The 27,414-nt window shown below is 37.6% G+C and overlaps 1 protein-coding gene across 1 annotated transcript in view; it reads right to left on the bottom strand.

The window, feature by feature from the left end:
- The window catches only part of COL9A1 (collagen type IX alpha 1 chain), a 65,934-nt gene extending 44,021 nt beyond the window's left edge, over positions 1-21,913 (bottom strand). Inside the window, exons 1-10 of the mRNA XM_031611068.2 lie at positions 21,702-21,913; positions 21,302-21,375; positions 19,863-19,940; positions 19,580-19,712; positions 12,101-12,497; positions 3,691-3,768; positions 3,007-3,027; positions 2,025-2,099; positions 1,431-1,466; positions 1,256-1,318 (exon numbers count right to left, since the gene is read on the bottom strand). Of these exons, the coding sequence (XP_031466928.1) occupies positions 1,256-1,318; positions 1,431-1,466; positions 2,025-2,099; positions 3,007-3,027; positions 3,691-3,768; positions 12,101-12,497; positions 19,580-19,712; positions 19,863-19,940; positions 21,302-21,375; positions 21,702-21,715 (969 nt within the window). The 5' untranslated portion in view covers positions 21,716-21,913. The remainder of the gene's footprint in view (positions 1-1,255; positions 1,319-1,430; positions 1,467-2,024; positions 2,100-3,006; positions 3,028-3,690; positions 3,769-12,100; positions 12,498-19,579; positions 19,713-19,862; positions 19,941-21,301; positions 21,376-21,701) is intronic.
- Between the last annotated feature and the right edge of the window lie 5,501 nt (positions 21,914-27,414).

The raw sequence follows: 27,414 nt of genomic DNA, 5'->3' as shown, positions 1-27,414 counted from the left end.
AACTCAGTCTATTAAACCTGACACTGAAACAGTTTGTGAAAGAAAAGCAAGAATTTAAGAAGTCAGAACCGCCTCACCAATTAGAAAGGGAAGAAGGAATTATAAATCTAAAACCCCAATTAAAAGTTGAATGCTCAGTGGGAGTACAATAAGGTCTTTTTTTTTTTTTTTACTGGAAATGAAAAAGGATTACCATTTCAGAATCTACCGTTTTAGTATTAGTTTCACTCACTTATAAACATAAGTGTACAGGCAAGTATGAATGAGTGTTAACGGCTGACTTGAGTTTTAAAAGTTCAGTTTCACCTAATTGTGTTACCATGAATCCTGGCAAGGGAGAGAAAATCATGCCTCAACTGAGAATTATAAAAGTTGCAGCTCTTCTTATGCATTTTTGACATATACAAATGGGCCATGGTCCTGTTTTGCTGTCAGGAAGAAAGGAGGCTGATAAGGAATACTGAAAGTAATGGGAGCCCATTTCATCCTTCAGATTAGAATTTTGAAGCCTAACTAAAGACTTCTCCAGCTCCATGTTCACTTAATACCTTTAAAAAGAAAAAAGAAAAACCCCAATCCTGCAACAGTATTTCAATCATCAATAAAATTAAGTGATTTAATTTGCTTCTATTGGAGTATTCTTTAATATAGCAATGTACTGTGCATAATCTGTACTTCTTATGTCTAAAATTATAAAACCATTCAGTGCAAGCCACGCATCAGCTAGCATGCACCCTGGCCTAAGATCTAAGTGATCACATCCCCTGTTTAGGGCACAGTAGACTGACGACACCCAGAACTACCGCCACCCGCCTCGCCCTCCTCAGGCGCCAACCGCCCCGTAGGGACCCGCGGCCGCGCTGCGGTGACAACTAGAGGCAGATTAAGCGCCCCCTGCCGGCCGGTCGCGTGGGGAGCCGGCTCGCCTCAGCGCCCGGGCGGCGCGGAGCAGCATGGTGCTCTGCCCGCCTGCAGCACGGCAGCCCCTGGTCGGGGCACTCTCCTCAGCAGGGTGGCGGCACCCATCGCAGCTCCTCGTCTGCTTCTCTCCAGCAGGGAAGACACAGAGCTGTGTTCCTTCCAGACAGCACGTTTTAACTTGGAACGAAGTGCCTCTCCCCAACTTGTGCTGCTGGCGCTAAACTGGCAGCTCTGAGGAAGCCAGAGACCTCAGGAGAAGGTCACGCTTCTGCAGAAATAGACTAAAACCAAGCGCTCTTTCTTAAAGAAATTCCATAAAGTCAAGCATACTCACATCAGCTCCCGGCTCTCCAGGCAGGCCTGGGGATCCTGCTTTGCCTGCATCCCCATCGGGACCCTTTGGGATTTAAATGCAGAAAGCATTTTGCATCTTGCAGAAAGAGAAGCAGAAACAAAACCTTGTAGCTCTCCTCTCAAGGAGCAAACACAAAATAACTGAAAGCACTTACCGGTGGTCCTGGGGGGCCGTTAGGTCCTCTCTCTCCCTAATGGGGACAAAAGGAAAGGTATTAGACTTACATGGACCTTTTCTGGACCCTCGTGAGAAACACTGATTTACAGATTAATGGGAATAATCCCAAACTGATTTTTTTTTTTTTTTTTTTTTTTTGTTAGGAAATGAATAATAAACTTGCATGAATTCTACTACAGTCTAACTTAAATAATCACAGAAAGTTCTGTTAGGAAATGGAAAATACATAGTGTAGTGGCTGCTATCAGAAATAATCCCACTTCCTAGCATGCTTTAGTGGGGTGATATTACATAATTCCTTTTGCAATTTGATTTATAAAATCCTTACACCCTATTTAAGGCAATTAATCACAACATATGACCATGATTACATAAAATAAAAATTCCTATAATATCCTATAATATCAGAGAGAATCAGAAAAGCCACTCCTCAAGCCTGCTACAGAATATAATATTCATCACTTCCTGTGCAGTTCTCCTGCCTGTTCTCCCCAGAATCAAATGCAGAGGACAACGCAAGTACATCCTGAGGTATCACCTGTTCCCTAGGCAATGCTTAGGAAATACTTACATCAATGCCATCAATGCCAGGAACTCCTGGTGGCCCTGGTGGACCTGGGGGGCCTGGTGGACCAGGGAGACCTCTCTGACAAAGAGTAAAAGAAGGAGCAATTAGATCCTAGTAAATCTGTAAAAGCCAGTCTGTGAATGAGGGCTTCTTTGGGTTATTCAGAGGGTCATAGAAGCACTAGTGGTCTGTGTTCTCCCCACACCCACATCAGGACCCGCAGGCCCTATACTTTTGCTGTTGTGGTGATACCAGCACACTCCTCTCACAGTCAGCACAGGGATGAAGTGTTAAACCCCTTCCTCAGTCTGGATGCCCTGCTGCTTCCATGGTGCTGGCACAGGGGGACTTAACTCCCTGCCCCAGCCATGTGCTAATGGTAGAGTGGCAAAATTAAAGACAGTGATCTTCGCAAACCAAGCACTAAAATTTACTGAGCTATTCTAATTTCTCAGCCAGTATAAAGCAGACAGTCTTCCCAAGAGTTTGTGCTAAGGAAGGAAGCTTAAAACTAACCCTTTCGCTACTTCAGTGGCAGCTTCAGAGGCTGCCCTGTTTCCACAGAATTACATTAGCATCTACAGAGAAACTTTCTCCAAGTGCCAGGCTCCCAGGGGAGAAGTGGGAGGCGCGGCATGTGGAAACTGAGAGAAAGGCTTTTACAGGTCTCCGTCTTATAATGAGGGTCTGTGTTCTACCCACAGCCAACTCTGGCTGTCCCCACAAAGGCACTCTGTTGAGACGGAGGCCAGCCCAGGGCCTGCTGGGGCCCTGCTCCTCACAGAGCTTCTGCTCTGGCTGCCTTGCCTTCCCACACCAGACTTTCCAGCAGTAATCTATCCAGTGATATTTGTAGATGGAGGAGAAAAGGGTCAAAAACCCTCCAGCGGGTCAGTTCCAGGGCACGACAGAAAACAGCCTTCAGCCCCTCTTCCTATAGATCCTTTCCCTTAACACACAGCACCATCCCTTCCCTCACACTTACCTCAATCACTGTCTGGCTTATCTGTAAGGGAGAAAAACGGGGATAAAGTCAAAATACACTTACTTGAGCAAAGCAGAGGCAAAAAATCTGCAAGAAGAGCCCGAGAAGCAGAGGGCCCCATGCAGCCCAGGCCATAGTGGGAACAGTTTTTGCAGCCACCTAGGTGCTACAATACACAGAAACCCAAAATGTGCCTTACAGCCGAAAGGTGAGCTGGGCTGCAAGGCACCCCTCACAGCTCCTTATTAACTGCCTGGGAGAGGGTCGTGGGATTGGAGGAGAGCTGAAGGCTGGTAGGAAGAGGATTGAATAACTGCAGTTCCTTTAACCCTTTGCCCTGCTCACTGTTGCTTTGGACACCCTCCCTCATCTCCCACAGAGGGTTTCCCTCCCTCAGGTTGCCCAGGAGTCTGCAAGGAGACAGCAGTCTCTCTTCACTGTCAGGGACAGCTTTCAGAAGTCTCTGACCCTAGCACTGGCTGAGAAGGAAAAGATAGGTAGGCATGGAAGAGTTAAAGTGAAGCTGCTACTCCAGGGGGCTGGGTTGCTAAAGGCACCAAATTTCAGTCAGGTATGGTGAAATAGACTTCTCTGGACAAAGAGGGGGAAAAATGAAGCTCCTGTGAACTTGATAGATTCAGTAGCAGCCTGGTTCAGCACTGTCAGGCTGGGAACGCTGCTCACCCGGGCTGGGAGCTCACCGCAGCCTTCTCTCTGGGGCCGCAGGGGATCGCAGTGAATCAGCATCCACTGGACTTCAAACTGGTAGGGAAGACAAAACAACATTAATTCAATAGGGGCTCACACTTGACAAAGTTTTAAAAGGACCAAAACTGATCAGCTAATGGTATATTTTGAAAGGTAGGCATTTAACACTAATTGGTGCAGTGATGAGGGTTTGGGGTGCTGCTGTTCAGCGCAGGCCACAGGAGTGGACTAGCTCAACCTCTGGAGCTTCTTCTAAAGCAGATCACCACTCTGCATGCCTTCAGACACGAAGTCTGGAGGCATTTTAAAGGGGGAGAATAAACCTGCTGAGAGATTTAAAGAGAAGGTGAGATTCATCATTCTCTTTAAATCTCTCAGCAGGTTTATAGATTAGATTAGATATGTACACAGGCAGTTATCTTGTATTATGTTATACTGACAGTTTTATTGAAGGACACACAATCCTAAAAAGATTTCTTCTGGCTAAACAGTTGTGTCCATGAGAAGTGATAGGTCTAAGAACAGAAACAGATGGTCTAAGTGTGAGGAGTTCAGACAGGTGGATCATATGTACACTAGCAAAACCCTGCAGTTGAGTAATACACATCTGTGAAATTTCACATATTCCTTGAATTTTTATTTGGCACTGGAAAATGACATTGGATTAAGGCAACCTCTTCTCAAAAAGTGTCACTGAATCCTTCTTGATTTGCATATGTAGATTAAATACTACCTAGCCTTTCTTAAAAGTTATTCAGTAGCTCAAATACACATCTTCAGAGGCATATCCACTGATATATCATGCCTCAAGTAGATTTTTAAGTACCAAAAGTATATTATAATAATAACTGTTGGGCATAGTTATTATGTTCAAGGTTTAATGTCTTCTGTCTGATATAGTACCAGCTTGGCTTATGACTCACAAATGAGTGGTTTGTGCAGTGAGTCCTTAACTTAATAATAAAATTCACAGGCTTTTTCCTTTCATTTCATTATGAATGGCTGACAAATTGAGGAAGGAGAAGGATTATTTTTTACCTTGTAACAACGTAGAGTTCTGTGTGGCAAAGACTGTGATTTGTTTTTGAGAAGCTGAAAATAGAAGCGTGAGCATCCAAGGACATTCACTTCTTATTTCTTTGCTCCTCTGAATCTTCCTTATTCTATACAGCTGAAGTAGCTTCCCAGAATCCCTCACACAATATAATATATTAGTGCTTTCTTCTGGCTACCTCCTGCGCTCCTGCTAGGATATTTCATTGCTCTTTTCAGTCCTAGTCCTGGCTGATGCAGAGAGAACTGAGGCGCTTTCCTCTCCTGATACTTTCCCTGTATTGACTTAATTGCATACTGACTGCTGTAGCTAAAAAAAGCTACAGTCTTACAGACCTTTAAGATTTCTGCAAAACACCCACATGTCCACAAGTTGCTTTTTTGTTCTTCCTTTCACCTTCTGTACTTCAGTGCTGCCACTCCTGAAATCCTTGCTATCACATCTCTGCTCTTCTACTTACTGCAGTCATTGCAGCCTCCGGAGTGCTGTGAACAGCACAAAGGAGGCAGAATCATAGTTTCTTTTACCTGTTGTGTTATCTGACACCATTATCTGAGTCCATTCTTTATCTTCTTTATTCAATTCTCATTTTAAAACCTTTCCCAATCCTTGATAATAGGCAACCAAATGACAGAATATACACAGAAGTATTGAGACTATACTGTAATTTAATAGCTGGCAATACAATAATAAAAAATAAGAGTGTATCTGGAAACTAAAGATTCACAAAAAAAGCATAAAATGGGACCAAATGACCCCTAGATAACTTATTTCATTACATTCTACTCAGTTCTGAGTCCTGACTCTCTGCATTATTCACCCTGAAGCTCACTTGCAGACGTTGAGAAGTTTGTAACTGGCTCTTAATGAATGCTTAAGCTGGACTTAATCTATTTCTGATTTAAATAAGAATCTATTCCTCATTTAAAAGGATGGATGTGGTACAAAGGGACAATTTCTTCTTTCACTGTTTGTCTGTTTAATGTTAAAATGAAATTTAATAACATTTAATAGTACTAAAACTAAAGGGTAATCCATTCAGTAGCTCGGAGATACTAAAATTAAGGTTGCCTATAAACATTTCCACTGTATCTGACCAGGACCAGTGTGATTCTCGTTTACCAGATCAAATGAGCAAGTTCATGTACTGTAGAAATTGGAGTTTGGGATTGCATAAGAGAAAAAGGTGGTAGAAAAAGGGTTGTTCTGTGGTAAGAAAGATACTGAATGATTGGATTATACTCCTGCTTTTGTCTCATAATTCTTATAGAGTACTGAATATTAAAATCAAAATAGCTAGTTTAGATGGCATTATGCACCATACTAGGAAAGACTGGTTGCTTGAATGGAAGTACCTTGGTACAGGTTATACAGAAAGTCTGATCAACAACAAATGTAACTGAAATCAATAGCCTTGAGCTGTATTTTCAACTTGCAAAGTTACAATATCTGCAAACACTGTGAAAAATGACTTTAAAGCCATACCAGTAGCCCGTATCTGCATCAACACATTGTTTTGCTTTTTTTCATATATAGATAATAATTACTTCTTTGTGTGTGTTTGTGGCGGGGCTGTTGACTGGTGGTATTTTGTTGTTTTTGTTGTTGATCTTTTTTTTTTTTTTTTTTTTTTTTCCTTCTGCATTACGGTGAGAAAGATATGAGATGAAAAAATGCTAATTACTGGGTTGGGCTATACTTCAATTCAAGACTCTCCAAGTGCCAACCCATCTCAAGAGAATACTACTAGCAAATACTAAAAAATTATACATTTTTAAGTTGGAACCAAATTTTTCAACTTTGAACAAGGTCAATATTAAAAGAAAATTTATAATGAGGTTATAAAATGGGATTACTTGCTGCAGAAGGAGCTTGGCTCACTGAGCCAGGAAATCCCTTTAATGCCTTGTGCTTTCTTCTAACATTCTTGAATGGCTAAAGAGAAAACTGATCATTTTGTTTTGATCAAGAAGGAGTTTGAATGGTGAGCACTATGTAAGACCTGGTACTCTCATGAGGTTAAAAAGCAAACAAAAATAAGTCTGAACAAGATTTATAATTTCATAATTTAACATGTCCTTGACAATTACTTGGTCAGGCAACATTTCTTTTTTTTAGTCAGATTGCTTTGTAATTAATTTGCTTCAGGCTTTTTCTATTGCTTTAAGGTTATGTAAAACAAAAAGTGAAGTGAAACCTCTTTGACTTTTTAAAGTTAGAAATAAAACCATTTCATTGGAAAAATAGCAAAAGGGTGGGGCTGACCTTGTGTTCATTCAGGGGAGGAGAGAGAAAGGCAAATATGACCTGGCCTTACTATCAAGGTACCTTTTCCCTTGCCAGTATTTCACAAAGATCTTTCTGAGTATATTGAGCTGATTAAAAGAATGCCACCATTTTGAAGATATAACATGTAGATGTTCTATCAAATCAGTGCAGAGTGTTAAGGATGAAATGCAGGTACAAAGATCTTAGAAATTAACCTCAGATAAATCAAGGGTAATCATAAAGCAAAGGTATTAAAATTTAATATTTTAAGACCCGTAGATGTGTAAGATCTATAGGTCAATAATTTTGATATTCATTTTCCAAAATTCCTGCAGCATTTCAGTTCAATTTTAATTTCATAGAACAGGTATAATTCAATTAGTTGTGTTTGTTTGTTTACTGTTTTGCCCTCTTAAGTTTTATGGAAATGCTCATATCTGCCCACAGTTTTGCTTATGCAATTCAATTGTCTAAGTAGTGCATTTGATTTGGTATATGGAGGTTTATTAAAATCTAAATATGATTTAAAAATCTGGAATAGCATAAGTCCATAGTTAAGCATTTAACAGTACTGTAGGTTTTAAGAAAAACTCCAACATTCCTCTGGGGCTAAATCAGAGCATGTCTGCAGCTGCCTTCTGGACAAGCTGTCTCCCTGTGCCCTGCTGGATAATTGGTGCCTCAGGGATGATTCAAGGAAAGACAGCCCTTCAGGGAAATTACAATTCAGCTGATCAGTTTTCAGATGGGAGCTCCTTTACTACTTTTAATCAATGATATCTATGTTTGTTCTAAGGGAATTCTATCATTTACTATCTGTACATTTGCTTTCAAGTGACAAGGAATAAGCTACGTATATTTGAAACATATCATTTTATTCTGTGAGATTTCTCAGGGTGAAGAAAACAGAAGACATTATTTTTTATCTTACACAGGCATAATCTGTGCAATGCTGTAAATTGATTCCTGTTTAGCAAATACCCATAATTACTTTCCTGTTAGATGTTACAAGTCAGACTCTAGTCTAGTAAAAAACATTAAATGTCAATTAAATAATGACCAAGGATCACTTCTAATGAAGTGTTAAGTGTCAATTATGAGAAATTGGGCCTCTGAAATCAAGGAAACTAAGGTAATTTCTATCATCTTACAACAGTTAATATTTGAGCAATTTGAAATTAATGCCCTTGCCTTTTCATAACAGGAATTTAGGAAGTAGGTTCTTTTTTGGTTTTGAAATGATTATAAATCTCATATTTATTACTTAGAGCTTATAGTGGATCATTTGAATTACTCTTAGGTTAAACAAAATAAAACAAAACAAACAAACAAAAAAAAAAAGAATGTGTGTTTTTTGTTTAAAAAAGATAAAATGCAGCTCTAAACCTGTATAAAAGTTTGCCCCCTATAAAACATTCCAGAAATCTTGGAAGAAGTCCTTTTAGAGGCTCAAAGACAAGACAATATTTCTAATGGAACTCTATATGATACATCCAAGGCAATCATAGTAACAACAAGCAATAAAGAATATCTTTTAAAATGAGATGTATTATTTGCACTCATAAGAAACTGATTTATTCTGCAAGATAAAGAGAGCACTCACAGAATAGTGAAGGAAAAAATATAAATAATAAGAAGAAACATAGTTTATGTCCTTTAAAAATTATACTACAGGAAATAATATACTTTAACAATGCTTGGAAATAAATCAGAAATCATGCCTGGGACATATTAAATGACCAAGATTGATGAGATGTTTAAACTGAGTATACTCAAGCAAGTAAAAGGGTAAGTCTAGAATGTACCCAACCATAGCTTTTTTACTCAATTTAAAGAGAAAACAAATACACAAGTTAAACCGCAAATGTGTAAAATATATAAAGCCATTTTAAAATCTCTATTCTATCTGCTTGTAATTTTCTTTATCATAAATCCAAAGTATATGGTCTTTCTTAATCTACAGTTTTATAATATTAGGCTAGACCACCACAATTGTCAGTTTTGACTTCATAGTGCAGGCCATGCAATCCTATCTAGGGTGTCCTATGTCAAGCCAACAGTTCTGTCTGAATTAAAATACATTTTTTGATGTCTAGATTTGGTTTAAAAACGTAATGAGATTTTTACCTTCTTTCTTCCTCAACAATTTGTTCCAGTACTTCATTATTCTTTTTGTCAAAAACTAGAACATATTCCTCAGTTTTAAGACCTTTTAACTCAAAAGATTTGAGTTTTTTTCAAAAAATACATTGACTGTGAATCCTTCCATTAACATTTCAAAGACGTAAAGAAGTATTTTGCACAATAAATGATGAACTGTAAAAGTGACTTAATTTCATCTTGCTCTTTCATCTTTGAAGTAGAGTGTCCTATATCTAATGTTCCCTACTACACCACATAGCTTCACATTAATGCTTAATGATGTGGGTGCTTAAACACATATGAAGCAGAACTTAATGCAATACACTTTCCCCACAAAATGTCTGAAATGTCCAGCATACTTGCTGTTCTTTTTTTGCATGCCTAACTGAAAAAGTCACGTCTCTGATAAACACAGGGTTGAAAACACCCAAAAATGGCAGAAGGGGAAAGAGGATAAAATTCTAATTTTCCTCTGCTTCTTTTTCTAACTTCATTAATCCTAGCCATAATCACAGAGTCATAAAATGATTTGAGTTGGAAGGGAATCTTAAAGATCATCTAGTCCAAGTCCACTGCAGTGGGTAAGGACATCTTCCACAAGATCAGGTTGCTCAGAACCCTGTCCAGTATGATTTTGAGCACTTGCAGTGGTGGGGCATCCATAAATTCTCTGGGAAACCTATTCCGGCCTGTCACAACTGTCATCATGAAAAATGACTTCCTTATACCCAATTTCTATCATTTTTCAATCTGAAACCATTGCCCACTGTCCTGTCACTACAGGCCCTAATAAAAAGTCTTTATCTTTTTTACAAGTCCCCTGTTATATATTGAAAGGCCACAAAAAGGTCTTCCAAGACCCTTCTCTTTTCCAGGCTGAACAAGCCCAGCTCCCTCAACCTTTCTTCACAGGAGATGTGCTGCAGCAATTTGTGGCCCTCCTCTGGACTCACTCCAACAGCTCCATGACTTTCTTGTGCTGGGAACCCCAAACTTGGACATAATACTTCAAGTGAGGCTTCATGAGGGCAGAGCAGAGGGGGGACAATCATCTCCCTCACCTGCTGGCCATCCCTCTTTTGATAGAACCCAGGTTATCGCTGCCCTTCTGGGCTGTAAGTGCACACTTGCTGGCATGAGGGAAATACAAGTTCTTGACAACCATAACTCTCTCCTAGTTTGTGTGCTGCCTCCTCCAACCACTATTTCATCATGCAACAGGAATCCTCTTTGTTTTTAAATGCATCTAATCTGAAGGCATGATTTGCTGTAATACTTCGTATTGGACATTTCAGTACTATTACATTAGTGCCTACATCTCTCTGTGCATTTAATCTAGATATCTTTTCAAAGACTGTGGATTTTCACGCTAAAATATGTAGAATATTTTAGAGTATGCAATATTTTTATCATCCCATCCATTCCTTCAACCACTAATATTCCTCAGACCAGTCAGTAAATGTACAGTTAATCATTACAATATCAACTCCAGCATTATGATATTGAATGATATTTTCAAAGATCAATTTTTGTTCTCAGCAGACTTAGTACCGCTTTTCAGCTACTGATAGATCCTAATCCACATTGAGAGCAACATACTAGGCAGCGACTTTCAGAAACCTGTTATCATTTTCCAAGAAAATCAAATTTCTATCCAGTGTAATATAATTACCTACACATACAGATATGACAAATTATGAGATGTTACTTTTCTTGCAACACTTGCCCTTTGAATTTCATACAATTTTGGTAAATAATGTGAGATATATATAGTTAATGCAAGATTATATCTCACTCATATATACTTCACTCATTTTACTTCAAAGTTGATGCAAATCTGCAGTGTAGTAATAAGGAAAATGTTCACTATGTATTAAATATGTAATTCTCTTTTGCCATTCAACTCATTCTGAAATGAGTGCCTTGCTGTTCATTTATATGTTCCTAAGACATGTAAAGAGGATCCTTGAAAAAAAGGAAACTTATATTATTCAGCATAAAACGCAGTACGACTCACTAGCTGAAAAAACTCTGGCTGAGAAGAAACTTTCACTGATGTCTAGAAGGAAAAATGCAGGTCTAACAGCTACAAGTAGTTTTCTGGCAGAAGTTACGAGTATGTCACTTTCTCTGTGTTTTATATTAATCATTGATCTTGGGTACTAAATCAGATGGTCAAATAATAAAATCCCTGAGGTTTTTTATCTTCAGTTTTCTTGATAGGACACAAAAGCATTCAATATTTTCCATATGTGACTCTCAGTGTGATTTTCTCCACCAAAACAACTCTCTCCTCATTATAGTAGAATGAAGAGGATATTTTAAGCATTAAATTAATGAACAGGATATAAAATAACCATTTAACTGCCTGTTCTTGTCACACGGAATGAAGGAACACGCCATAGTGAGTTTTGATCAATCTCATGTAGGAGATATTCCCTTTGTAGTAACTACATGTAATATTTATTCTGAGACAGGACTGATCATCTCTAGTTTATAGTTTGTGTGCACATACAAGTGAGAGATCCCATTCCTATTCAGTGAATGCTTTGGTCTCTTTGATGTGAGGTACAGTCCACAAGCACATGTCCTGAGGCTTCCTTCTAAATTAAATTCCATATATGATACAAACAAGGGAACACAGAGCTGATATATCTAGACAGAATAGGGCCAATGACAGATGTGTGATTGTCTAAGAAAGTTCACTGATGAAACTTAGACATAGCCTGAGTCATCCCTTACCTGCCACTATTTATATATACGCACACAGAATTTGAAATTAAGAGTTAGTACTTACCTGCCAAGGGGGTTATTTTCTGCCATCTGTGTTTTAAGAAAGTATCTGAAGATGTGTTCCATAGAAAGATTAAGTACGAAACATTTTTGTTTTTTCTTTTAGTAATATAAGATTTTGACACTTACCGGAACTGAAATTTGAGGATTATTTTTGAGTCTTCCAAGCACAGCGAAGCCATCAACACTGATTTTCCCCTTTGGTTTTATGTTTAGGGATTCTACTTTTATACAGTCTATGAAAAGTGTGACACTGTTTGTTTCCACACTTATCATAAGCTTGTGCCATTGGGAATCAAACAAGAAAGGCAAATGTAAAAATGATGCAGTCTGGAGACTTCCATCCACTCCTTTATAAGAAAACTCAACACTTTTCATTGGACCATTGAGATTCACTCCGACTTGTTCTTTTCCTGAAGAATCCTGAATCTGCCAAATAGTCCAGTATTTTTGAAGTGTGGCTCCAGTCATCCGAAAAGTAGTAAGAAAGGAATATTCATCAGGCAATCCATTGGAATATATTGCACTGTGTAAGATCAAAATACGGTGAATTTGTTGTGTATTTGTTCTGTAAAACTGCACACAGAATCAGTTCCTCAGTAGAGCCATACTGAAGACATTCTTTTATCTGTGCTCTTCTACCTTAAGAGTCTCAAGAAGACATATCCTTTAGAGGCATTAGCATTGTAGGAACTAGTTTAAAGTGTGGGTTCTTCTTCCTCTATTGTAAATTGTTTATGATTCTATGAATAATGAATCAAGGAACAGCAGACTAGTATTTTACCTTTAGAAAGTAAATCCTACAATTATGATGCTTTTATTACACTTACAAAATCAGTCAACTTAGCATGACTTTTGCTTGACTGGGTAAATAGTGCAGAGCTTTAATTTTGAAGGCATAAGAATGTCTTTTGCAAAGGCATTTTCTTGTTCAGCCTGACAGTATCCATTTTGTTAATCTATTATCTGTCACTACAGCAGAAACCACTCAACAAAACATTTATTGATAATCATACAGATATTGAGAACCTACACTAACAAGACTACTAGTAGCAAAGAACAGATTTTCCTCATATAAAATATTTCATTGTTTTGCCACTGCTACAACATCCAAGATTTGAAAGCACAAACTTATTATGTCTAAAATAATTATGTCATTTTTAGATCAAATGTACTAGTGGATCCCATGCAATATTTTAAAAATAAGTCTTTTCAGTTTTTATGTGTGGTGAAATTGTTGCATCCTAACTGAGTTGGCACTGACACATAATTTACCACGTCTCCACATTTAAGAATGTCACATGGAAAAGGTTGTATTTGACTAAATTTCATAGGGATGGAGACATGCAAAGCTTTCTGTTACCAATATTCATTAAAAGAACTTCTCAGTTAAGTAGGCATTTTGAACAAAGATAATTTCTGAGTGGCAGATCAAATCCTATCTCAGCAAGAATTTAGCCATTAGTGAATCTCTACAGCTAAGGAAAAGAAAAAGGAAAGTGAAAAGGAAAAGGAAAAGGAAAAGGAAAAGGGAAAGGGAAAGGGAAAGGGAAAGGGAAAGGGAAAGGGAAAGGGAAAGGGAAAGGGAAAGGGAAAGGGAAAGGGAAAGGGAAAGGGAAAGGGAAAGGGAAAGAAAGAAGGAAAGAAAAATTGAGTAAACTGGTTCTTATTCTGCATCCTGGATTACTGCCGATTTCGTAAACCGGCACTTCAGAATCTCCACTGTCTGAAGTACGAAGGTGCCCAAAGCTGTAGTGCCAACCTCTTCCAGCAGGCGACGGTACAGCCCTACCAAGATTTATTCAGGCTACTGACCAGGAAAGCCTGGGAGCAGTAGCAAGAACTTCATTTTAAGAATAATCTACCCAGACTGCAAGCGTTTCTGCTCCTTCCATTTGAGTCTGAATTCTGTTATGTAATTCAGCTGCAGGCAAAGCTGTTGTACGAGGAATGGGAATGCTCTGATGGAAGATTATCTCCTTATACATAGAGATACTCAAAGGTGGGAGAGGGGGCTTTTTGCAATTAACTTTGAATTGTCTGTGGTTTGCTGTGACTTGTTTCCCTGTTGACTAGAAATGCAATAATCTGTCCCAGCTGGCTTTGTTCAATAGCATTTTATCTAACTTGTTGTATTCTCTCATTGTTTTGCTTTGATTTTTTTTCTTACCAGCTTAAATGCAAATGTGAATGTGTGGACATTTTTTACCTCTCCTCTTTTTCTGAGCACTTCATAGTGCTTATTTCTATCCACTGCCCTTCCTTTTGTTGGGCTTCTAGCTTACACATCATACTTGCATATTCTTCCCTGTCTGGAAATGCACTTCTTGTTTTTCTTCTGATGTACACTAAACTCTTGCTAATCTCCTGATACACTCAGCACATCTTTCACAGACCTCCGTGTCCTTCTTCTATAATATCTCTTAAGCAAATGTTTCAATCTCCTCTACTGCTAAAACCTTAGCACATCTGAATAATTTATCTCTTCATTTGCTGAATCCCCCTCTTTGTTCTTGCACAACAGTTGTTTTTGCTACTACTCTGTCAAAGGTGTTATTTTTAAGTAATTTTTAACCACATGACTTTTCACTATCGAGTTTAGGGCTCCAGGGGATCTGATTCACCAACCTCTACAGCTAAAGAAAGCATTACTAATCCCAGGTCCTCTGAGAAGAGACTTTCATTATTTCTCTGCACTGATAAGTTTTACTGTCGTGGCAATACTGGTTAAAATAGCACATTTTCAGCCCACCATAACTATACTAGCAGTAAATAAATAAATAAATAAATAAAAATTCAATTAAATAAAAAACCTAGTAAGTAAACACAGTTGCTTTATATATATATATATATATATATATATATATATATATATATATATTAGAAAGTAGTTTGTGCCAGATTGGCAAAAAGATTCTGTGCACCATATTTAGCTGTAGAATTAGTGCTTTACAAGCCATCTTATGGGTCCTTCTTTCTCCAAAATTAAACTAGAAAAGAAATATATTTGTCAAATGATAGACAAAGAAGAGAAAATGTGTAAAATCTTGTGACACTGGTAAGAGAAAATTGAATTATAAGAACTGTATATAAACAGTAAAAAAATCAGTACACAAACATGAACAAATATTTATATTTAAAAAAAAATAATAACAAAACAGAAAAGCTTCTGGCATTAGACTAAAGACCAAATATCAGTAATGTGACCCTGCCTAACCAAACACAGCATGACCCAACATCAGAAAGCTGCATGAAACTGTAACTGTGTAAGTTTTATAATTCAGCAAGTAAAACAGAGACAAATTCTCATCTTAGCAACTCCAGTAATAATGAAGAGCAATTCTATTGGCTTCAGTCTTATCAGTGTGCTTCAGTACAGTTTTTCTCAAAGCCTGTGATGTTTACATAGGCAAAACCTACTGAAGTCATCAGCTTAAAATGCTAAATATTTGGAAACCATGGCAAATTTATCATTATACTTAAATAAACAGTTGTTGAGAAGCTATTCCTCTGTCTCACTGTGAGGTCAAGTATTGGATTCTGTAATCTTCTTGAACAGTGGAGAACTGCATAATAAAATAGGTAAATAATTCAAACATATATGTATGCTTTTCCACTGATTTATGGAATAGAATCAAGCAGTTTAGAACACAGGAGCAAGCAGATGAACAAATGAAAAGTTAATATACAAAAATACCCAAAGCACACAGGTTGAATGTAGTCCTGACCTATTTTCTAGATACTTTGAATGGCCAGGAATATCATATTTCTATTCATTTTTGTATCTTACATTTATAAGACAGAAGTCTAGTCTTACTTCCCTTGTGTGTTGAGAACTACTATTTAATGCTTTAAGTGTGAAATGAGTGTATGAGTGTAAAATCAGATCAATATTTTATCAGATATTTGAGTCCTTGCTTTTCTTTTTTTCTTTTTTTTTTAATACAACTTTGTGATTTTTTTTTTTTTTTTTTTTTTTGTGTGTGTGTGTGTGTTTTGAGTTTTGCTTTGTTTGTTTTCTGGAAACATTTGTAAGGGAATTTCTGAACCACTACTCTTTCCTTTTCCTTTTCCTTTTTTTTTTTTTTTTTTTCTCGCATGAATACCTAGGAGTCTTACAAATCCCAACACTTAAGTGCTTATCAGCAATATTTCTTTAAGAATTCAAGGTTGAGTCCAACTTGGCAATAGAAGTACTGAATAGTATTGCTGTCTTCAGAATTCATCAAGAGTAGCAGAGTATTTTTAAATGTTAACTACTGATTTGAATACTGCAAAATAACTGCTTGCTCTTTTAAGTACATTTATTTCAGAGTTTATTTCTTAGGTGAGCTCCATGTCCCTGTAAGATAACATTCCTTTCTAGATAAAGTTTTCAGAAACATTAATACAAACAGCTAGAAATGGCTGCAGAAATCCCTCTGGCCAACTTCATGGTAATGCAGCATCAGATATACCCACAGCTATGGGATATTCAGTGTTTGCACATCCTGAAGCTTCCTAGAGTCACAGGTGACCTATCAAGAACTATCTGGCAAACATACAAAATAAAAATAAAATTAAAAAAAAAAAAAAATAGAAAACCAGCTAAGCATTTTGCATTTTTAGAAGCAACTGTCTGAAGTTTGTCAGGTCACCTATTGAAGTGGTCCACAGTACATGACTGTGCCAAATATAAACACTGTTTGAAAGAAATCTTACATTCTTACATTGCTCTACGTTCTACTGAGAGGAAACTACAGGCAAAAACATGTCATATCTAGATTCATAGGCTACCTTCCTACTACAAAATTCAGTGTGCCTGGAATTTTTTCTCTGATACTAAGTTCACCTGGCAATAAGAATTTTAAGCCTTCTTACTTCCAAAACACAGTGACTGCAGGCAAGGATATCTATGGCCTGTGCTAATTTCCAAGCTGTGTCCAGGAGTTATTTAAAGAGTGCTAATTATTCTGGACCAAAATCATTCCAAAGGTTTGTATAATACTCTAACAGTATAGGTGATAATGTGTGTATTATTTTCTGGCATTAATTTATCTAATCATGTGTTGACTTAGAGGCCTTATGTCATGTCACCTACAGTGGGATTTCCATTGTGAAGTCAGAGGACTAAGACTTCATCCAGTGCATTTCCTCCCATAAAAATATATCATGAATGTATTCCCTTATGTTAATATATATATATATATATATATAAAGCTTGAAATTATAATACAGTTATTATCCCAAATTACAATATTAATTTTTTACTTACTATTTGGTGGACAACTACATCAAATACATAAATTACACTGAAAAACGAGTTCCCTGTATTCAGTGAAAATGGGTATGAGTCACAGCAGTGTCACAAGGTCTTATTATGCTGAGAACATTATACTGATTCCTCAGCTGATTTTCCACTAGAAGCATCATAGGCCAATGGGAATTTATTTGGGTGACGGGAGAAGCGTAAGTCAAGGCTTTGCGATCATTTCTACTCATTCTGGAATATACTTCTGGACCTTGGCAACAAAAAGAACAAGCTGAAACTTAGCAGCTTTTTAGGGAAACTTATGCAAAGAGTGAGTAAATTCACTGAGCCATGCCCATCTAATTGAGTTCCCCTTCCCATATCATGGCAACATGGTAACATTGGCTAGTCAGGATTAGTATAATTCCTTTCTGCTTCATGAGGCAGGAGACCTCACTGTCCATGACCAACGTGTAACTTTGTACTAATAGAAGTGTTCATTGATGCAGGAGGGAGGAGGGATCCCCGCGGCGGTGCGGGCGGCCCGCCAGACTTGCCTTGAGGGGCTTGGAGCTAGGAGGGGTTTCAGTACCACGGGCGCGGACAGCTCCAGGGCGAGCGATGGAGAGTCGTGAGGAAGCAGAGCGGGAGTCCGGGACAGCGGCACTGCCAGCCTCCGGCAAAGCCAGAACCCAGCTGTGCCACCAAGGACGCTGAGTCATGCTCGAAGTGCCCTGCCTAACTCAATAACTCCTGTGATACTTCTCAGGCGTTTAACCATCTCAAATTCCTATCAGAAATAAAACAGCTAACGTGCCTTATAGGGATTATGTGAAGTTCTCTTGGTTTTTTAATTATTAGGACCGTACTATTAGCCTCAGTTACTTACTGCTGACTTCATTCCTGAGTCAACTACCAAGGGGCACACTGTGAAATAGTACTGGAACAGAATAACAAGATCAGGCTCAGTGGCAGAGAAGAAGCAAGCCACGCACTGTAGCACTGGCAGGACTCAAGCATTAACATATTCCCTAAATGTGATAAGAGACTCAGCTCAAGTGCAGATTACTTTAATTTGATTCAGGGTAAAATCTGAGGTATAATATTTGCTAGTATTGAAGTTTAACCACACAGCTTTGACTGAGAATACAAAGGCAATGTTGAGTGTGATAAATCCATTATACAACAGCACCATACCAAGCCAGCAAGCTCAGTGCCAGTAGTCAGCTTAGATGTCACAGCATATTAATCCAGTTGGTATAGGCTTGATTAGTGATTACTTGTGTATGTTGCACGTATCCCTGGAGCTATTTACAGCAATACATCACAGCTTTCTTAAAAATGAAAATCTTGATATCTCAGACTTCTGAGCTAAGAAACACCGGATGAGGGTCTGAAAGCCTCCAGTTTTCAATGATATGAAGATCTCATTACTCTCCATGGCTGGATTCTCCTTTATGGACAAGTAACCTTGGTTTGCCACTGTGAGGGAAAGTCCAATGTAGCCAGCCAGTTAAGCTGGAAATTAGATTAACCTAATGGCTAGGGAGGCAGAAGTCAGGGAGAACTCAGCAAAAGAAACCTGTCAGTGATATCTGCAGAAATACTTTGCACTCCAATTATTCCTAGCTGAAACAGCAGTCCAATTAAGGGCCTAGCCAGTTAATTGCTAATTAAAGGCATTCTTAATTACATAAAATGCTGGACCAGAATCCAGTCTTGTCTGAGTTTGGCAAAGACTTCTCTACGCTGTTGTACTATCTATTCCTTCTCTTGCTCCAAGTCTGGCTCATAAAGAACAAACACAATTTGATTCCTAAATCCCCATTAGCAATTTATTTATTTATTTATTTATTTTGGTGACATACTAAGTAATGCTCATTATCCTTTATATATTAAATGATTATAGATCAGCCAGAATGTACCAGTAAAACAAACAAAAAATAATAATAATAAAAAAAAAAAACGAACAAAACAAACAGAAAATTTCCTACCTTCTGCAATCCCTACATGATCAAAAAGATCTCTTTCTTTCAGTATTTTGAGAAAATTTTCCTTACTCTCCTCTTGTTTTCTTTGCTTTGCCTCCCTAACTAAAACTTCTGGCTTCGCTCCCTAGAAGTGATTTCACTCTTTCAAGAGAACTTCGGGAACTCTGAGCAATACCCTTGATATAGGAAAGTAAAAGTCTCTGAAATTGCTGTTATGGAATCAGCCTAGTCTGATAGCATCAACAAAACATAAGAAAATTTAAAAAAAAAAAAAATGTTTAACACATTTTTCCATTTCTGGAAACTTTGCTGCAGAGAGGATCTCTCCATTACAAAATAAAATTTTGAAATGTGTATCTTTTAAAGTCAAACAGCAAAAAGCATTACCTGGTTGGAATCCTGAAGTCTACATTGGGTCCCAATTTATAAGCCACTTGTAGAGCAGTGGAGCCCACTACTCTCTGGACAATTCCTTGAGAAGCAGCTTTTTCTATCTGGAACTGAGAAATCAGGTCAAAGCCTGCAAGAAATAAAATATATAAAATAATGTATATGTCTGAAGTATAACTTTTAATTTAATTGAAGCATTGAACAGTGACAAATCTGAACATAACCTAAACATAACTGTTTCTAAAGCATCTATTTCCTTAAAAAGTCATATGCTTCTTGCCTGGTAAGTCATCTTGGCCAATCCTGATTGTTGGGCAGAGATCAGTTCTCTGACGAGCACCCAGAATGACTGGCAATCCTGAAAAAAGGGGATGAATTTGTCAGACATTGCTTGAGACCACCTTAAAAATTTAAATGAAGCAACTGTAAGAATATTACTTAAACAGAACTATAAATAATAATAAATGTTTATGTATACAACAATAAATTTAAAGTACATGCAGTAAACTCAGAAGTTAAAGAAAGTAAATACCTGTTTCTAGATAGCTCCAAACTACAAATGAGAGCCTGACCCTATTTTTTTTTTCAATCCTTTAGGTGATAATTTATAATGCTTCTTTTCTATCAGAGCTATGGAGAAATAGTTGTACCAGCATAAGGCTTGCAGTGTAAGAAGTTTCTGGTCTGGAACTTGTGGTGGTTTAAGCAAACGTTAAAAAAAAAAAAAAACATCAGTGCTTAAATCAATACACTCCCCAGTCCCAAGGAAACTTAAACAAGGTTTTTGCCAACTGAAGAGTGTGTTAAGAAAAGAAACTGCAGGCACTTTTTCCATCCTCTCAGGTATTTCAGGCATTCCCACCTTCTCTTGGGCCATGTTTGATCAGAGAATAGTCATTCATGAAATATAGGGTGGGGGAAGAAGGATTTACTGACATTTTCTTATTGATCCAAGGAAGAAGGTAAAAGCAATTTTCTTAGAGGACAGCAAACTTAAAAATCTAATTTGTCTGAATATTATCTGCTAAAAAGCTGTGCAATGAATAAGAAGATTCATATGATTTCCCCAGTTTAAGGAAGAAGGAAGGGAAAATAAACATTTATTCAAATAATTTAAGAGTTCTGCACAAGTCCAGTATCAGGTCTATCTGGAAAATGTTAGTCTGGATGGGGAAGAATTCAGACTGGAAGGATATGTGTTTCTAACCTACAGAGAGCCTCTTGTGTGCTACAAGAGTTCAACACTGAAATAAATGTGGGTTTCCTTCTAAAAACACAAACTTAAAGAGAACATTCATGTTGACATCTTACACCTTAGAAATAGCCTCATTCTATATTATTTGATGGGGTATATGGCTGACATCCAGCCATTTACATTTTATGCCCGGGAAATAAAGTGAAACCAATTTGTTGCCACATGTAGCAGAATAATATCTAACTAGAAGCACTGAAAGATGAGGGGAGATTTGTGTCATGTATCTATCACCTATATGCAGATTTTAATTCTTACCTTGAAAATACATCTAATTGCATACTTAAAATAATACACATTTTGTTGTTTTTTCCCTCTTTCTGTATGTATATGTAGACTCATACATACATACACAGACACAGTTCTGTCCTTCTGTGTTAGATAGTTAGACAGGATTTTAATTTTGAAGAAGTTCTGAATAATTCTTTTGACAGTCAGAATTACAGAAAGATGAAATATGTCCTTACTTGATTGCTGCTGGATGGTAGCCGAGATGAAAGACCCCAGGAAACTACACATACACAAGAAAGCTGTAATTTTCCTGTAAACAGAAAGAGAACTCCAGTGTGAATGTAGTGAATGTACAGTTTCTGACAGATCCTGCTACTGACTTTCTCCTCAGTCATGCATACTAAGTGTATAAAATCACGAGTTAAGGATTTACCAGCAGACATTACGAGACAATTTATGAGAATGCTTTATCTTTCTCCTTATAACAAAACATGTCTGTAAGACTCTTTCTTCATAATTTCTTTCATACAGTGCAACATATATATACAAACAACAAAGAAGCCAACTGGCAAGGACAGCTTTAACTGTTCTAATCTCTTATTTACAGATTTCTCTAAATCCCACTTGTTCTCTTACCAGTTGCTTTTCATCTTCACTGCTGGTTTTCTTCACTTCTCACATGGGAATATTTGGAGTATATATTCACACTCTCCGGTTCCCTGTCATAAGTCCTGTTAACAAGAGTGTGAATGGGTGCAGAATGCTCCTGCTGCCCCACGCAGGACTCAGCGGGGAGGGAGGTGCAGTCTGCTGGGTTGGTTTTAATCTTGCAAAGGGAAGGAGGTGGGGGCTGGACACACGTATGTATCCTGATGGGGTCTGAGGGCGGATCTCTGGAGCCAGCTGCATATAAGAAGCCAAGAGAGCAAAGAAAGGGCTGCTGCTTGTGCCAGCATCAGGGTAGAAAGATTAGGAAAATGTGAGTTAAGCGATGCCAGTCACCAAATGGCAGGAGCTGCTGTTCAGTGAGGCAGATAAAAGAATAACATGTACCAAGGGATTCTGATGAAACTGGTGGCTTCAGTGTGGTGTTAAAGCTAAAAACTTTCACAAGAGGAGAACATCAGTCCTAAAAATAAGATATTTTCATTTCTTGTTGATTTATCCATCAGATGGTCTCAGGAGAAGCCTAGCTGGTAGTGTCCTAGTTGATTCTTCCGAATAAAACCAATTATTTAAAAGGATTTTTACTGCTTAAACTTGAACTTCGATAGGGAATACACATAGGCATTACTAAGAAGACTCCTGTTATTCAGTTGTTATTCACACACACGCTATACCTTCCAAAGAGAAAGTTCTCGTTCAGAGAAATTCAGAGAACACATACTCAGTTTATTTTCATTTGCATTTCATTTGTGGAATTCCTACAGGCGGAACTTGTTTTGTGATTTAATAGCACCATGATCTAGTAAAAATTAATTAAACACTTAATGTAAATGCAAACTGAATGTCACAGAGACAGTCCTTGTCTAACTAGCATTCCCATTTAGATGATATATATAAATATATGATATATACATTGCAATTTTGTCTTTTAATGAATTAGGCTAATGCTTTTTTTTTTTTTTTTTTTTTTCCAGAAAATCCTAGGGCACAAGAAGTTGCTGTTTAGGTACACGCTTAGGAAATCATCATCTAAACAGTAACTAGTAAACCCTTTGAAGTAGGTTAATTAAACAACATAGAATATGATTTTCCAAAACACCTCTGTGGTTTAGCAAAGGTATGATGACTTTGATCAAATATCAGCCAAGGACAAGCCATGTAAGGTTTACATACCTGACTTCACATTCTTATATTCATATACCTGATTCCATATTCTTGTTCTTACCTGTAGCTTGTGTTAGTGAGTATGCATTTGTACAGCTGTCTAGTAAGACTGTGGTTGAATTTCAGGAAAACAGCAAATACATCAGGTGGACCTAGCTTCTGCAGGTATAAAGCCTTGCTTTCTGTGATGAAAAAGCTTCTAGTGAGTTGGATGTTGTTAGATTTTCAGAAGTTTCAATCCATACAAACCACAGAAACCAACATTTGCTCAGAAGAAGTTGTTAAATGTGACGGAGAAAAAGGTTCCTTAGTTCAGGCTCGGACTGACTGCAATTTAGGATGGCTAAGTTAAGCCGTCTCCTAGTGTTTCATTGTTTGTCTAGGCTCGAAAGAGCTCAGTGTCACCAGCCTGTACTTTCAAGAAGGATTTTTAGGAGGGACTAGGAAAGTTTGTTCTTCCTCAGAAAAGTATTTTAGGCATACATGCAGATACTGACAGCTCACAAATGGTCTTTGGGAATTGGAAGAACCGAAGTCTGATCTGCTTTGTTATAGTGAGGCCTCTGCCCCAGTGAGCAGTCTCACAAGGGAGCAGTGGCTGCTGGCCCCACGCTTACCCCTGCTCCTCTAAACACAGCTGGATGGAGGGGGCAGTGGGAAGGCTAGAGGGAAGTCACTTCTTATTTATCTCATGCTCCATGGAATATTACTTCTGTACCATGTGGTCAGTTCTCTTTTCATTTGTGCCTTCATTCTTTCCATTTCACTTCAGCATCTTCAGGCCACATTGTCTATTCAGTTTATAATAAAATCTATTTGATACATTTCAGTCTTCATCATTCTTACATGCAGCACAATAGGCAACTGCTGCCTTTTCTCTTACTTTTTTTAGCAGACTCTGATATAAGCACATACTACTCATTTATCTCATGTGAGTTCATTGCTGAAGTGTGTTTGGCACTGATACCTGAAGATTAACTGTGTGTGGCTGTGATTGATGGTGTTTCTGAAAGACCTATTTCTTATTAATCACTCTAAGAGTTAAGACAACTTAGACCTGTGACTGATCTCATTGACATCAGGGGCAAAACTTGCACTGACTTAAGCGCCTTTTAATTAAACCAACAACAAATAATTAAACCACCATCCACAAGACTAGGGTAATTGAACTGACAGCAAAACTGTAATCCTTGTCAGGCTCCAACACATCATTGCAATTTAACAAGTAATTTATTATCCAATAAATTCTTACCTTCATCATAAAAATGTATTTTTCTGTCCAAAATTTTATGAATTTTGGCATGGGAAGAAAAACAGCTTTTCTTTCCAAGTTGACAGATTTCATTTTTCATGAAGACCAAACAATTTCTTTCCAGGAGAAGTCGCTTAGAGAAACGTGGTCAGATTCTCATATCCTTGATACAAGTCATCTTTCCAACCTAACATCATTACAACATCACTGAAGCCAGTTTGTGAACATCCAGGCTTTCCCAGCCTGGTCTCTAAAATTCATCAAATCCCTGTGGAGTCTTTATGGAGCATAAACAGAGATGGTGTAGACATCAGGCCAGGCAAACTTGCATGACCGCTCCATGTCCCTTTGCCACGGCAGTTCTTCCTATACTTAAGATTAACTGTTCCCAAACCTTTGGATGAAAGTCCAGATTAAGGTATCTTTCCTATTTTGATTTCTTTCTAGGTCAAAAGATTTGTACTTTGTCTCCAGGGGTGCCAGACAGCCATTATCCCCTAACGTTACAGCCAGTAATTCCAATTATCTTAAATATAGCAGAATTTATTTTCTAGAGGAATTGCAGAGAAAATAAAAAGTAAAATTAAGCAGACATCAAGCAGAAGCATGCTAATATTGAATGTTTATTTGTTAATTAACAATATTTATTGCATTGTTGTGTTTCAGCAGAAATCATGGTTCTGAACTCACACAGCATGCATCTTCATTGATGTACTAATCACACTGATTTTACTGATTCTCAACAACCGAAATAAGATCAGAAATGGACGTAGGATTTCATTAGTTAGCTTAGCATAGAATGTGAATAATTTTGAGTCTGTAATAGCACATATTATTACTAAGACTTGTTTTCCAAAACACACATTTCTACCCAACTAGGTGTGCATATATACAAGTACGCATATTATGTATGTATGTTGGATGTATTTTCAATCACATTTAATAAGTTTCAATAATACTGTTTTACATTATTAGCTCTTCCTGTTACTGCAAATTACTTAAATATTATCCACTACCACAACATTTTAGGTGATAGAAGACAAGTTCCTTCATGTTTCTGCAGAGCTGGAAAATAACAGTATGACTCTAAATTCTTTCAGATTCTTTTTCAGACAGACTTACGTTATCTGATAACAAGTTACAGATCTTAAAACTAGGACTTTTTTAGTTGTTCACATGGGAGAACCTAGTTTCATTAATATTTACCTCAAAATGCTTCAGCAAAAATTATTTATTTTATTCTCATTAAATTTTCTTTGAGATAAGCCATGTCCTTGCTAACAGCAAACAAACAAAATTTAAATTGATATACACAGGGTTTTCCCTCTTTTAAACAACCATAGGTGCAACAATAAAGTTCATAGGAAATACTTATTAAATTAAGCATATGGTTATTTCATGCAGGGACATGAGAGGTTTGACAGGGCAGGAAAATAGAGGAATACTCATTTCCACATACTCCTTGAATAATAGAATCATTAAGGTCAGAAAAGAGCGCTAAGATCATCTAGTCCATGCGCACTAAACCATGTCCCTCAGTGCCATATCTACACATTTCTTGAAAACCTTCCATCACCTCCCTAGGCAGCCTGTTTCAATTCATCACCTCTCTTCCTGAGAAGAAATTTTTCCTAGTATCCAATCTGATCCTCCCTGGATCAACTTGAGGCCACCAACTCTAGTCCTATCTCTAGTTACCCAGGAGAAGAGAATGACACCCACAATCTCCTTTCAGGTCATCGTAGAGAGTGATAAGGTCTTTCCTGAGGCTCCTCTATTCCAGAATAAAAATCCCAGTTTCTTCAGCCCCTCCCCATAAGACTTGTGCTCCAGATCCCTCACAGCTTTTTTGCCCTTTTCTGGACATGCTCTAGGTCTTCAATGTCCTTCTTGTATTGAGGTACCCAAAATTGAACACAGTACTTGAAGTGCAACCTCACAATGCTACACACAGAGGGATGATCACCTCTCTAGTTCTGCTGACTATAAAAAAGCAAATTCTATGGCACAAATTCTGATTTCTGTAACAGCTGGTGTAAAAAAAATGCCAAATTTTACATTACTGAAGACTGTGAGGTTTCTGTAGCAATTTTTTGTCTCTAGTGGATGTTCCCAAAGTCCACGACCTTTCCCAAAGATATTTCAAGATTTTTTCAGACTTAGAGCATCACTGCATAAGTTCACACTTCTTCTAGTACCATCTGGACAGCTCTGGGATAAGGACAGCTAGACAGAGAATTTGTTTCATACTACAGACTAAGTTGTAATATTAGGGCAGATTACAAACTGTGCCAAAATTTAACAGTTATTCCCTCTCCTATGAGAAACATAAAGCACATAACTACTACACACAATAAGAAAACATTGTGAAGTATAATTCCATCAGTCTGCGAGTATTTAATTATTTATAACAGGGTCTATATAACATTTGTACTGATTTTGCAGTTCCACTTACCCATGGTTATTGAATGGGTTGCAAAAATATGTTCTGATCAGAATTTTATTCAGATGGAACTAACAGCAAAACTTGTCCTTACTATTCATTTCAGTGAGTCCACCACTATGTCATGACTGACAGTGTCCTTCTGAGCAACATGCTGACAAAATAGCAGCTGTGGAGTAGAAACAAGAGGTAGAATTAATATTCATTTTCAAACCAGAAGGAGGTTTATTGGTCAGATCCCATAGAGATAAGTACAAAGGCCTTCATTGTTCAACATATTCTTATCTATATGGAAAAACTGTGAATAATGATGTAACACCTGCAGAAATGAGGAAGTTATCAGAGAAATAAAGATGAAATCTAAGGCTGTGAAGTTCTGAAGAAGTATCAAAATATCTTGCAAGTGTTTGATAAAATATCAGATGATAATCCCTGTAAATTAGCAGGAAATAATCATCAATATATATATATTTAAAAAAAAAAAAAAAAAGAGTCATTAATGTATGGTAGCTTCTCTTAGAAAGATAGGTCAGCTTAGCTGTAGGCAAAAATGCAAACTGAATATTAGGAGCAATTAGGAAAATAAAAGTGAACAAGGCAGAAAATTTCATACAGCTGCTGTATAAACCATGCTCAGCAAGAATGATCAAAGGTTCAAGCTGCTTTCAATATGAATAAGAATTTCATCCTGGAGGAGGCCCTAGCTAGGGTCTTATCAATGAAATACCATAAGGGAAGGCGCATAGAAGGTGGAGCCAGGCTCTGCTTGGTGGTGCCCAGTGCCAGGACAAGAGGCAATGGGTACAAACTGGAATTCAGGAAGT

Source organism: Phasianus colchicus, chromosome 2 (genome assembly GCF_987193195.1).
Source record: "Phasianus colchicus chromosome 2, bPhaCol1.hap1.1, whole genome shotgun sequence".
Taxonomy (NCBI): domain Eukaryota; kingdom Metazoa; phylum Chordata; class Aves; order Galliformes; family Phasianidae; genus Phasianus; species Phasianus colchicus.
Note: the sequence above shows the minus strand (reverse complement) of the source record. Positions and strands in the feature narration are given on the sequence as shown.